The sequence below is a fragment of the Pipra filicauda genome, unplaced genomic scaffold, assembly GCF_003945595.2.
Source record: "Pipra filicauda isolate LSUMZ 115617 unplaced genomic scaffold, ASM394559v2 scaffold96_size2947999_pilon, whole genome shotgun sequence".
NCBI classification, from domain to species: Eukaryota; Metazoa; Chordata; class Aves; order Passeriformes; family Pipridae; genus Pipra; species Pipra filicauda.
The window spans coordinates 1390068-1404077 of NW_024105164.1; the positions used below are offsets into that span (position 1 = coordinate 1390068).

The 14010-nt window shown below is 48.0% G+C and overlaps 1 protein-coding gene across 6 annotated transcripts in view; it reads left to right on the plus strand.

Moving 5' to 3' along the window:
* Nucleotides 1–961: 961 nt before the first annotated feature.
* The window catches only part of PAX2 (paired box 2), an 88439-nt gene continuing 75390 nt past the window's right edge, over nucleotides 962–14010 (plus strand). For all 6 annotated transcript variants that reach the window (XM_027719129.2, XM_027719060.2, XM_027719102.2 and 3 more), the window contains exons 1-3: nucleotides 962–1540; nucleotides 5228–5393; nucleotides 6683–6880. In XM_027719129.2, coding sequence (XP_027574930.1) covers nucleotides 1498–1540; nucleotides 5228–5393; nucleotides 6683–6880 — 407 coding nt within the window. In that variant the 5' untranslated portion in view covers nucleotides 962–1497. The remainder of the gene's footprint in view (nucleotides 1541–5227; nucleotides 5394–6682; nucleotides 6881–14010) is intronic.

Sequence of the window (14010 nt, forward strand, 5' to 3'; positions counted from 1 at the left end):
AAAAAAAAAAAAGGAGAGAGAAAAAGGAGAAGCAAAAGAGATGTGGAAAAGATGTGGAAAGTGTGAAGTTGGAGTTGGATTTGCTGTTATTTCCCCAAATGCGTGTGAGAGGAAACTTTGGAATTACTGAAACGGGCCCAACCTCTTGCTTTAAGGGGTGCAAGAAGCTCCCTTCCTCTTCCGTTCTCTCTGTCTCATTCTCTCTTTCTCTCGGTCTGTCTAGCTTCTATTTATTTTTCTTTCTTTTTCTTCTTTATAGCTTTCTCTCTTGATCTCTCTCTCCTCTCGCTGTCTCTCTCCTTTTCCTTCCTCTCTCTTCCTCATCTCCTTTCTCCCTTTCTCTCCCCGTCCGTCTCCCACACTAAGCCGCACACCAGGGAAGCCTTGATGTGTATCGAATCCCCCCCTACCCCCCCTCCGTCCCGCTTTACACCGAGTAAAGTCTCCGGTAAAAATAAGAGCGGGGCGTAAGAAGGGAGATGAAACTACCAAGGCGTGTGTGCGTGTGTTAAATAAGGGAGTTAAGGATCCTGAGCCGCAACTGACAACAAAGCGGGGCTCACGTCCTTTCCCGCGGGCCGGGCAGGGGCGCCGCCGCCCCGCACACGCACGGCCCGGGGCGCTCCGGAGCGCTCAGCCGGGGCTCCCCCGCGCCGGGTCCCGCAGGCAGCGGCCCCCCCCGCGCCGAGCGCCGCCGGCCCGGCCCTCCTCTCTCTCCTCTCCTCTCCCCTCTCCTCTCCTCTCCTGGCCGCGCTCGGCTCGGCGCGCTGGCGAATCAGAGAGTGTCGGAATCTATTGCCTTTGTCTGACAAGTCATCCATCTCCGGGGAGGCGGGCGGGGGGCTGAGGGCGCTGCGGCTTTTAGAGAGACACACACCGGGAGCGGAGGCTCCAGTCTCCGGCCCCGGCTCCTCGCAAGCACTTCCCACCTCGGGCGAAAGTCCGCCGGCGCCGGATCCGCCGCCCGGCCGAGAGGAGGGGTCGCGCCCGCCCGCCGCTCGCCGCTTTCCCGGGGATTGCTACTCCGCTTTGAACTTAAATGAACTAGCCCCGGACCGCGGGAGGAGGAGGAGGAGGAGGGAGAGCCGCGTCCTCTGCGCCTTCTGCCGCCTGGCCGCCGGCCGCACCTTGCTCCAGCACCCCCTCCCCGCCGCCGGGGATGCTCTGAGCCCTCCCAGCCATGACACCCACCTGCCCCCCGGCGCCGCCAGTCCCTCGCTCCCACGGACTCTGCTGACTCCGCCAGCCCCGCCGTCCCGGCCCCCCAAGGCCGGCGCAGCCCTCCCGCCCCCCGGAAAGTACTTCGCTGCCCGCTCCGCCGGGCAGGGGGCCCAGCGCACCCCGCCGCTCCCCTCCTTTCCTCTCCTTGTGTGCTTTTTTGTTTTGTTTTGTTTTCGTTTGTTTTGGTTTTTTTTTTTTCTCCCCTAAGTCTTGAAGTTGAGTTTTAGAGGCGACACGGCGGCTTCAGCCGATTTCTTCCCCTTCCTTTGCCTCCCCATGGATATGCACTGCAAAGCAGACCCCTTCTCAGCAATGCACCGTGAGTACTGGAGCCCGGCTCCTTCCGCTGCTCTCCCTCCTTCTCATCCCTCCATTCTTCTTTCCCCAACCATCCTTCCTCACCTGACCCTCCTCCAGGTCCATCCTTTCACCCTGGTTGATACCGGGCTTAGAGAGGCGTTCAGAAGGCAGGACGGATATCGCCGGCCCGAGTAGCAGAGCGAGGATGCCGGGCATCCCCGGAGCCGGAGGTAGCAGACCTCCGTGCCGGCAGTGGGGCGGGGGCCAGGACCCCCAGTCCGGGGGCAGGGGCTGTGTGCGGCTGTGCCTGTGCTACGAGCCGTGTGTGTGCGAAAGAAAGTACCCCCCGAAACAGAACTGTCCTCTGCAAAGACACTTTCCCCATCGCCCCTCAAACAACACGAGTTTATTCTGACTCGTGTCAGCCCCTGGGACGGCCCCTTTCCCTGTCCGTGCCCCGCCGGGCCGGGGCTCCCCGCAACCCCGCTTGGCTTTAACCCCCCAGATTCCCCCGCGACCTGATGCTGTTTGCTTTGATTTCGGATTTCAGTGGCAGAGGGGGGAGATGCCAGTTTCAAATTAATGGCGAATTGGTCGGTGACTGTTCCGTGATTCGTTTTGGTTTGGCAAAAGGTTGGACTGCAAGAAAAATAGGGCAATTTTATGGCTAGGAGATGGAGTGGTTTTGGAGGCTCCCAAGAAGTCACGATCCCTCCTGGTTTATTTACCAGATTGCCGGTGTGCATTTTAAATGCATTCCTGGCACAGACTAAAGTGCATTCATGATATATTTTCAATTTAAAAAACCTTTCTGTAAGACGAGGACGAAGGAAAGCGAAAAACCTCCTTTACCAGGGACCGTAACAGGAATTTCCAGTGACTTTAATTTCACCATTCCCTCCTCATTTCAGGAGGGAAAATAATTCCGCGATTTAAATTAAAGAAGAAAAAATACAATTAGAAAGCCGAGATCGAGCACGTTGAGTCAGGAAATGAATAATTAAGAGCAATTTGTAACTTTTGACACTGAAACTTTTGAGGACACGCCCTGCCTGCTGCATAAAATACAAATCGAAAAGATATAAAATAGAAATACTTGAAGTTTTTAAAAAAAAATCCCGATTTTGCCGTGAGAAGGGAGGTTAAGAAATATAAACCCACTATTAGATCCCCAAACGTGGATGTAAATAACTGTCTTTCTGTTTCCAAATAACTGATTTCCAGGATAAATTGCTTAAAATGTGGAGTTTAATTTCCGAAGACCTTTAACAGCAAACAGTCCGCGCATTAGACATTATTTTTAGTTTTCAGCGGTGCGACCTGCTTTCAGATGCAATTGCAATAATACCGCCTCCAGTATGATCCGGAACATATAAGCAGATGAAAGAGGTATTTTGCTGTCGCTGATTTTTTAGAAACTCCAGTGAGACTCATGAACAATTTTTGGCTTCCGATTAGGAAAAAAAAAATCAACATCCGATTCGTTTCCTAAAGTGTATTTCTAGAGCTACAGACCTGGATATTAGTAAGCAATTAAAACAGATGCGGGCGCAGGCTCCTGACACACAGACAGACAGCAACACAGGATCGGTACGGCAGCGGCACGGCTCGGTATGTGCATATACAGACGCCGGCACTTATATGCAGATAAATACATGTAAATATCTGACTGCTCTGATAGAAAGAACCTTAGAAAACCATAGGGTTTCACACAAACTCGTGTGAAAAATATCCAGACTGCAATAATTTGAATTATTAATTTTTAATCTTTTTGCATCAGTTGCCTTTTAATACTTTGTAATGTGAGTTATAATAGGTGCTTTGAATTATTTATCATGGAGTTGCCGAAGAAACTGCTGTCTTGTAACTTTAGAGGCAACATGTGCAGAAGGGGTTCTGAACAAATGAAGGAAGCACAGAGCAACATATACCCGCAGGTTTTAGTGGCAAATATCCCCCATCCTCTCTAAAACTCTAAATATGTTTTTTTAAAAAAAACTAACAAAAGAACGCAACAAATAACCCCGGTTCACCGAGGAACGACGAGGAAGCCTGTCGGCGCCCCGGCCGATGCAGCTGGGAGGGGATGTATGAAGGTGTTACTGAAGGGGTGGGGGAGATGGAAAAAACTCTATTTGTGCGAAAGGACTTGGATCGATCGCAGGGCAATGAGAGTTTCCACTAAGTTCAGAGCCAATAAGTCAGTGTCAGAAGCAAGGGAGAAAAAAACCTCAGTGAAAATACAAACAGATCATTTTTCAGCAAACTACAAAACGAACTAAGATCTCTTGGCGAGGAAGGTACAGGAGGTTAGGGTTGTGTGAAAGGAAGCCTTTAATACAGTGTGCACTCCACAGCTATATCAGTTGGATATTCCAGAGATAGAGACACTGAGGTAGCAGCGCCAGCGAAGCTGGACCGCCTGCGAGTGGGTATCTCCCCACGCCCGGGCAAAGACGAACTGCCCCCAGCTCTAACCTAGTCGTTTGATTCACAACCAACTGTCTTACTGCGTCCTAAAAGGAGATATTTCCCTTTATCCCTGTCAATCCGTTTCTCGTGCCCATGCTTAGCAGGTGCATGCTTATTTTTTTTTCTCGAAGTTATTTCTCGAAATGGAGAAAGATAGATCGGAAAAAAGCCATCCTAACAGTCCTATCTGAGAGAGGGCGGATTTTTGCCTGTAAAGGGGGGAACAGAAGAAAACGGAGCATTTTTAATTCTCCCTGAACTAGATTTGTGTGGTGGGAAAAAATACGGACCAGTGCAAGTCTGTCAGATTTATTTTTTTTTTACTGGAGAATTTTTCCTGTAAAGATCGAAAGCAGATGAGAGAGAGGGTCCGTCTATAAAGGAATACCGGCCGCGGGACCAAAAATATTTTCTTTCTCTCCCCCTCCCTCTCTCTCCATTTCTTTCCCTTTCTCTTTTTCTCTCTGAATCCCTTCAACTCGCAGCCCAAAATAACGGGAGAGGACGGCTTGCATGGGGGACATGCCGCGGGGTGAGGGAGGGCGGAGTTCGCGAGGAACTGTAATTGACAATGTGATAGAAAATCCTGGAAAGAAAATGAGAGAAAAAGCCCAGGAGTAAAGACAAGGGGGACTGCGGCAGAGTCCGCTCGGAGCCGCTAAGAGGTCGAGCTCCGGAGTTTGGGAGTGCATCGCTGCCCAACTCTGGGGAGAGGAGCGGGCGCGGGCACTGTCTCCTCTTCGGCCCACCACAATGGCCCTGAGAAGCCACTGCTCCGGCATCCCGGTCGGGATCGCAGGAGGGAGAGCGGCTCTCCGGCCCAGAGACGGGAGGCGGCGTACGGGAAGCTGGAGGACAGTCCCCCTCTGACTCGGGAAAATTCACTCAGCCTTCTCATTCCTTTCCATCTTTCCTCCTTTCTCTTTTCCTCTTCGGTTATCTTTCTTCCTTTCTTAGTTCTTTTTTCCTCTATCTTTCTTTTTCTCTCTCTCTTTCTTTCTTTCTTTTTCCTCTCATTCTCCCTGTTTTTTCCTCTTTCTTTCTCTTTCGCCCTTTTTATCATCTTCCCTCTCTCCCCAACGTCTTGTTCCCCATTCTCGACCCCCCGCCATCACCTCCATCCATCTATGACTGGAGATTTTGCAGTACGGGTGGTGAAGAATCCACGACTAACGGTGTGTTTCTGGTGTGCGTGGGTTGTTGTGTTTTTTTTTTATTTCTCTTTCCCCAGCAGGGCACGGGGGTGTGAACCAGCTCGGGGGGGTGTTTGTGAACGGCAGGCCCCTACCTGACGTGGTGAGACAAAGGATAGTGGAGCTGGCTCACCAGGGGGTGCGACCCTGTGACATTTCCAGGCAGCTGCGGGTCAGCCACGGTTGTGTCAGCAAGATCCTGGGCAGGTAAGGAAAGAGGCAGCTTCTTCCCTTCCCCTGGGATTGCGACGTTGCATCCCTTCCCCGCTCCGGTGTGACCTTCCGCCCTTCCCGCCGCACCGGGCTCTCCCCTCCACGACCCCGAGCGGCCTCGGCACCTTCACGCAGTGGGAGCCCGCGGCTGAGCAAGGCCCCCTCCTCCAGCTGGCAAGGACGTGTTTCTCCCCTCCTCCCCCTTTCCCCCACCGGCGGTGTTTGAAAATTCCTGGGAAGACAAAATAATTTGCGAGGGTTGGGCAGGAGGGCGGAAAAGAAAAGGAATGGGAGAAGGAAACGAAAGAACGACAAAAAAAAAAAAAAAAAAAAAGCAGCCCCCAACAGCAACCAAAAAAATCCTAAAAAAATCACAACAATCCGTGAGCAGCCTTACCAAATACACGGGTAAATAAACAAACAACGGGGCAAATAAATAAATAAATGCCCGCGGTAACCGATCGCCGCCAAATGTGGTGTCAAATATCCCCAGGGGCTAGTCGGGGGGACCCGGCGCCCTGGTCCGGTCGCTCGGATGAGGAGCGGTGTCAGCAGGCGGCAGAGCCCCAGCCGCGGGTGCGTGCGGTGTGTGCTCTGCCGTGCCTTGGAAAGGCCAGGCCACAGACGCTGCCGCCAGCAGAGCTGATGGCCGGCGGGGAGCGAGGCTGGAGCTGCCCTGTACGAGTACCCGCTTTCGAGGGACTCCTATGCGGGGATAAACCGCGCTCCCGCATCAGAGTCCCGAGTCGGGAGGCGCCGGCCGGGACGGTCAGGGCGGAGGGGTGCGAGCCCGGCAGTGCCCACTCCCCGCGCCCCCTCCTCGCCCGCCCGGCCCGGTCCCGCGCTCGGCGGGTTCCCCTCCGGACGGCCGCACCGAGGAAAGGGTTTCTGCTTTATTTCCCGATCCCTGGGCCTGAAAGAAGTCTGTGCGTGTAAAGCGGTAGAAGGAGGAGGCAGCGCCCCTCGCTTCTCGCACACATAAAAAGGGACCAAAAAAAAAAAGAAAGAAGAAAAAGAAAGAAAAAAAAAGAAGAGCGGGAGCGAGCCCCGGAGAGGCGAAGGGACTGCGTCAGCCCCAGCTCCAGGCGGCCTGGCGCCTCGCGGAGCCGCGCCATGCAGCGCCCGAGCGGCCGCGGCCCGACGCCGCGCACCGGCGGGCCGAAGCCGAGGCGGGGCACGGGGCAGGGGCCCGCGGGGCGCTCCGAGGGGCAGTCGGGCACCGAGTGTTCGGGGATGGCGGGGCCCTTCCCGGCACGACAGGTCGCTGACCCTCCTTTGTACAGGTATTACGAGACGGGGAGCATCAAGCCCGGCGTGATCGGCGGCTCCAAACCCAAAGTAGCCACCCCCAAAGTAGTGGATAAAATCGCCGAGTACAAGAGACAAAACCCGACAATGTTCGCCTGGGAGATCCGGGACAGGCTACTGGCCGAGGGCATCTGTGACAACGACACGGTCCCCAGCGTCTCCTCCATAAACAGGTAAGAGCAATCCCGCAGCTCGCGGCCCAGTCGCATCTTTACGGCCCCATAAAATCCCTTTCAGCAGCGCGGACGGCCCAATCCTTCCTCGGTCAGGGTAGGTCCAACCTACTCCAGTCCCTCGCCCGCAGCGGGACCCCTGGGCATGGTCGAATGGGCGCTCCCCAGCCCCGCCGTGACCCCCGAGCCCAGTTCCGGGCAGCGGAGCCGACCCTGGCTGCCCGCGGCTCTGTGCCGGGGCTCGCTGTGCCCGCCGCAGGGCCGCAGCTTGTGCCCGCCGCCCGGCCTGGGGGGCAGGCGGGGGCCGGGACAGCCGGCGCTGCTGCGGGAGCAGCTGAGTTCCCGCCGAGCAGCCTGGCGGTGCCGCAAGCTTTGGGGGCTGTTCGGGCTGGCGGGGACACGGGCGACGGAGCCGGGTTTTCCCGTGTCTCTCCAATGCCTCTCTCGGGGTGTAGGTGATCGCCGGCCTTTCCAGGGTGTTAGAGCTGTGAGTCGAAAGGCTGCCGTTATCTACTGCCAAGCCGGGCTCACAGCTGCGAGCCGCTGAGCGCGGGGGGAAGGATTCCCTTGCACCCACTCCTCCGGTTCACTCCCCATCGCTAGCACGAGGGAACGGCTAAACTTGCCGGGCGATCCTTTCCCCGACTGGGGAGCGCTGTTCCCCGCGCTCCCTGCGGCCCCGTCTCGGTTTGATCCCTGCCCTCGCAGGAGGTTCGGCAGCAGGATCGATTCCGCACTAGCGAACGATTTCCCACCCCACCTCCTCCCCCGGCTGCTAGGGTGCGAATTTTGTTGGTGGAGGGACTCAGATTTGGTCTCAGGTTTGAGGTGACAAAAATAACCATGTGACAGGCAAAAAACCCGGATCGATGCAGGAGAAAAGGGACGGTAATAGATGTAATCGAATGCTAAGACACGTCAAAACGCTCAAACTGTTCACATGCCTGCACGTTCAAACACAACATATAGCAGATCTTCATACTTTGGAAATACACAACACTCTCGTCTACAGAGTAAAAGTAATTATGCTGTTTTAGTGTAATGTATGCACAGATACCCTGACTGTGCCCACAGAAATATAACCTCTAGAAAGAGTAACACAGGAATATTTGTAGAGGGTACATACATAGGCACGAAATACCTCGCTGACAGAGTAAAAACACATGAAATTTTGGACTCAACCCCAAATGTACAGCTCTTCTCACTCGAATAAATGTATATAGGGTATATGTAAATATGCATGCAGGCTTTTTTTGTGTCTACATAGATAAAAATGCACAAGTTAGTATATTGGCCCTTTTAATAAATAAAAAATTTAGCCTTGTCTTAAAGAATGGTGTATTTATAGCAAGGGAAGCAAAAAATAAATAGCAAGGAAAACACAGTGGTATTTTTTGTCTTGCACTTTTCATGGCAGATTTATCAAAATATGTCTAATAACTCAGACTGTGTATTTCTAAATCTGGCATCCTATATAAATGGGTTTTAATATTTTGCAAATGATATGGAATTATCCCAAATCATCTTGAAAACAGCAGGTAGAATTAGCTAGTGGAATGTACCTTGGCTAAGAAAGATTCCCTCAGACACACTGTCTCTGTAATATACTGCTAGGCTACCCTAGGAAATTATCCCTGTGTGTGCCATCTGTATTAAAATGGTTATTAAGTTATGAACAGGGTAACATAATACTGATCGGCTAATTATACACCCTCCTAAAAAACCTCCAGGTCTCTGTTACTCTCTCAGTCAGGTACTGAAATAATAACAGTTTGACATTCAGACACCTTACAAAGGCAGCTGTGGAAGGACAGCCAGCTATCCCTGTAAGGAATGGAGCTGGTGGAATGGAAGTCCAGAGGAACAGCTGTAGGCTCCTCGGAGGAATAACATGTATGGAACCAACACACATGTACAGCTAGCTCAAGGGGTGTCAGCATCCAAAAGTCACTGAAGTCTCAGCCTTATGCTTGCTGGACCCAATGCCTCCTATCTGGGTTGTGATGTCCCAGGCAGAAGGCTGAGTGCCAGATTTTGTTCCCACCTTTGCTACCAGTTTGTTGCAGGGCTTTGGGAATTTTGTATCTCAGTTTCCCCACCCTGGAAATGAAAACTGATCTTTCTCAGAAGGAAGTGGAAGCAGATGTCAGTTAGATTGCACTTACAAAACACTCCGAGGACAAGTGTTTTGTAGCAACTAAGTATTGTTATACTTAAGAGGCTCAGCTGTGACCCACCACTGCGATGGCATTTGAGTGTGTAGTTCCCAAGGCTCAAGAGCATTTTGGCTTCATATGATTTAGTCTTTCCCCATCCCTTTTGAAAATTCAGACCCAACTTCCCACCGCTCACCTTTGTATGAGGCTCCCAAAAACTCACATTTGTGAGGAAGTGAGCCCATCATATCACAGGTCATAAAATTTGTAAGTTTAACCTAGACAAGAACAGGACAGCAAACTGGAAGAAAATTGCAGTGGAATAGGAAATATTGAGCATATAAGGGCCTGATCCTATTGCCATGGAGAGTAGCCTGAACTTTATCACTCCAGTGACTTTTGTGACTCCAGCTCACAGAACTCACAAACACAAAGAAGGGACTAAGTTCACAATTAAATACATATTTTTCTCTCTCCCACTGTAAAAATACACATACAGAACTGGGTCAGTTCTTTGTAACGACACATCCGTTACCTGTGGTACAATCACAGTCTGGAGCTAATCTAACACTCTGAGTCTCTGAGCAGCTTCAGATAGATGACAATTTTAAAAAACAGCTTTCAATAACTGTCTTCTTATTTCCGCAAAATGTGGAGTTTCCAAAGAAAATTTTGCATTAGTCCAGTGTCCAGAACTGTTAGAACTATTTCCGTGAGTGTTTTAACATCTTAAGACAATTAGAAAGGCATTTATAGAAATAGAAGTTACCTATGTCCCTAGATAGACTGTGAATACCGTGCTTTAAAATGGTGATGTCCTTGTGCGTAGGAAAAAAACTACTTTTGATTATCATAAGATTTTCTCAAAACACATTAATTACATGTCATTTCCTTTCTGAGAATTAGTCTATCATTAGCAAAAGCTTCTGGGTGAGAGACTACAAAACAACACAGTTTCAATTTCAATTTTAAAGTCTCCCTTAAACATTTTTAAAATCTGTTTTTCATTAATTTTTTTTTCGATACATTAATTCTGTTTGCCCACATTGCACTGATCTGCCAGTATTGCACTGAGAATACCAGGACACATTTGGGACAATGTAATTCAGTACTGAGATTTATCAGAAACTTGTTTATACTAAACTCATGCAGATAAAGGGTAGATATAAGCTCTAGTGAAAAACATGACTTAAATATGCCATAAAGATTCAGGAAAAAATATTAAAGTCTTGTGTTACGCAGTAGGTTTCTTCTACTTATGGCAAAAAAGTCTAGAGAATATACCAGTTATTAAGCAAAGCGCACCAGAAATTACAGGATCAAGATAGAGCAGTTACTCTGAGCCAAGAGCTTTCCTGTTCACACTTCCTACACCTAGGTACTATAAAGTATAAACCAATTGCGTATGTGGTAGGTGTACACAGATAAATATATATACAAATGTATATGTGCATATATGTAAACACACACACACACATACAAACACTGCATGGAATTGAGAAGCAGACAAATGACAGAAGATCTCAATTCTTTGGTAAGCAATTAATGCTTACATTAAATCACTTGAGCACCTTGCTTTTTGAGCACCCTGCCAGCCCAAACTTTTCCATCTGTAAGATGACTATAAACCAGTCATTTTTGGTCACTTCAGGTTTCAACTGAATTTAGGCACTGCTGTAAACTTTGAGGCAGTCTTCTAAGAAAGAACTTGGAGGCAGATGTTAGTGAGAATTTTTCCTTTGTTTAGCAGCACATACAGTTCGCCTAAGAACACAGGTTCCTTGAGATAATAATCATCACCCTTTTGAATTAGATAGCGTACTTTAGTAGGAACAGGACGCAGCACATCATGGGCGTATGTTCGCGGCTGCACAGCAAGTGATGCAATCAACATCATAGTTTAAGCACTATTTCCTGCTTCTCTTAAATTAAAGAATTCTCTTGGATTAAAGAATGAGGTCCAGAAAGGTAAAACAAATCAACTTCCCCCCAGTTTGTTGCTCTCTCCCAAGTCTTCTGCAGCCGAGTTCAGTACTCGGGATTCCCAGCTAGTCCTTATCCAAAGAATGCCAAAGCTAAAGCATTGCAGGGTTCAGTCAGCCTTCCGGATACACTTTGGACCCTGAGTTCCTCAGAGTAGATCTAACTAATGCCCCATGACAGAGAATAGAATTTAGTGGATATATTATCTCAGTCAAACTGTTAGAGGTTTTTTTTGATCTTCTTTTAGGCATTGGGTATCCATTAATTTCTAGTGTTAAGCATTTGATTTAGGAAGACGTTTCCATTTTCAGGATATAGCAATTGGCTAATGACGCCCAGTTAAAGTCTCCAATAATTAGGTGCTTTTAAAAATACGTATGGAAAGACACATACATTGACTTGGGTTATAAAGACCAGTGAAATATACTTGTACACTGAAATATTATTGAGCATGTGGCCAATTTCAGTGGCTGTAGGCAGGCCTGTAGTTTAGAGCAAAGAACGGCATATTGGGACATCAGATTTCTCTTACCAGTTCTGCCATTAATTTTCTGATTGATCTTGGGCAGGTCACACAGACTCCTTATGAGGCTGCTTTGCCATCTGTAAAATGAAAACAACAGCTTTTAGCTACCTCTATAAAACTCAGTGTGATCTTTCACTAAAAATGTCCATCGAGTTCAACATGTAACCAGAAAAAATTCAAAACTGGAGATAGGCTGTTTTAAGTCAATTAGGCTTTAGCTCATGCAAAGGAGATAGAATTGAACAGAATCACAGTTGAGGCAAATGCAATGTCTCAAGACAAACAATCAAGTCTGGAAAAAGGCAGGCACAATAGGCCAGGGCTGTGTTATATGCGGAAGAAATCAGTGTTATGCAAACAGAGCTTTCTGAGTCACTGTCGCCAGCCAGCCGCACTTGAGAATTTCCCCAAAGGACATCCTGGCCAAACTCACTGGTGAATCTCTTCCTGTTTTTGCCACCAAACAAATCTGGAATTCTTGGAGGACAGGTAATGAGCCTAGGGAGAAGCCAGAAGAGTACAGAGTATCTCTAACGGCAGCTTGTTCATAGCGACCGCAAGTAGCGACAGCTGCATTGCCTGCAGTGAACACGGGGCGATCGCACAGTTCTAACCTGCAGTTGTGCATGTGTGTGTCACACAAACCTATCACCACTGTCAGCATTTAGTAGCCACAAGTCAGTTTGCTCAATATAGAGACCAAATATTTGACTCATCACATAGACTGGATTTGCCTCTGTCTGACATTGTGCTGGTGCAAGGGAGGGGTGAAGAAAACTTCTCCAACAGTACTCAACAGAGATCACCAGGTTTCAGAACCTGGCACCTCCTAGTGCGCACAGAAGAAATTCGGGGTCCTAGCAGGAATCCTCTCTCTTAGCTGATGCTGAATCTAAGGTTCCCATGAGATTTCCTGCATCAGGACATGCTCTCAAGGTAGAAGACTTCTACTGCCAGTTGCTGTCAGCTGAGCAAAGAACACAATTGGGTCACACAGGGTTTCATTACAGGAAATATACTCCTTTAAATTCAGACTCTTTTCCATCAGACACAAACCTGGTATTATCTTCTTTTTATCATTGCAAATAAAGGACGGGCTCATAAAGCAGAGGTTACAGACAATGTTACTGCAGCTGAAAGAGTAAATGAATGCTCACAGCATTTCTCTTTGTCTTATTCATCGTATCTGGCCACTGGAAGGTTGTATGGGGAGAACTACAATAAGCTAGCTGCATTTTTTTCTAATTTTCATATTGCAGAGATATTAGCTCAACAGAGGCAGTCAGCAAGTAAAATTGGTTGTGCCTGGGAAGTTTTGAGCTCCCTATTCTGTGAACCTCGAAGTTCAGAGCCGTATTGGTCCCTTTATCACCTAAAATTCCCAGTCCTTCCTTTTTTTTATAGATGTACAGAAAGCTTGATTTTTGCTGGAAGTTGAATATTTTCAAGCTTTTGCAACTAGTGAATGATTGCTACATTTTGCCATAGAGGTAGCTGCATTTCTGTGCTGGGTGAGTGAGTCTTATGGAACTAAATCTCATTTACCAGAATCACTATTATGTGAAAAAACTCATTTGACTTTGGGAGAAAAGAGGAGAAAATATAAGTGGCTTGGCCAAGAAATGATGAAGTGGTGAGAACAATATAGTGATCTGAAGGGCATAGTCTTTCCAACAGGAAAGGAATTATTCACATTTAAACAAAGCAGTATAGCCAGGAATGAAGGGAGGGAAATAAGAGAGGAAACATTTAAATGGTAGCAGAAGGTATCCCCTGATAGGGAGGTCCATTAAATTGTGGAATTGCATCCCACAGGAATTCCTGATTTCTTGGAATAACAAGGTGGCATTAATAACAAGCAAATATACAATAAGAAATAATCTTCTATTGGCTAAAGAGATAGATAATGGTTTAACAGGCCAGCAGGACCTTTTATGATATGAAGATGTGATGCATACAAAACAAAGTCGTGTTTTCAGACGTATATCAAATAACTAAAAAATCCCATCTCTAATTCTAAAGCCCATTCAAACAAAAGATTTTCATATAACTTGAATAAAAATATATGACTTCAAAACAGTTGAACAAGGTTGAGCTTCATTTAGAGTCCATTGTCTTTAACTGAGGCACGTTGATATTTAAATGGAGTTTAGGCTCTACTTAAAACCAACAAAATATTTAGAGATTCCACTTTTGAGGTCAGTCTCTATAAATGAAAAGGTAGAGACTTCTGAAAGCATTTGCCATTGGTCTGACATCCACACAGCTAATGATGATTACTACTCATGAAAGCATCAGAAAGGTTTGAGTTTTTCTCCCAAATATTGTTCTTTAAACTGAGACTAACAGAAACGAGGATTTTTCCACTCTAATCCAAATTAATCTATTGGAGCCTATACATGTAAAGCATATTTACCTGTCCCAACTGTTTAAAAATGCCAAGGCAGAGCCTAAACTGTGTAATT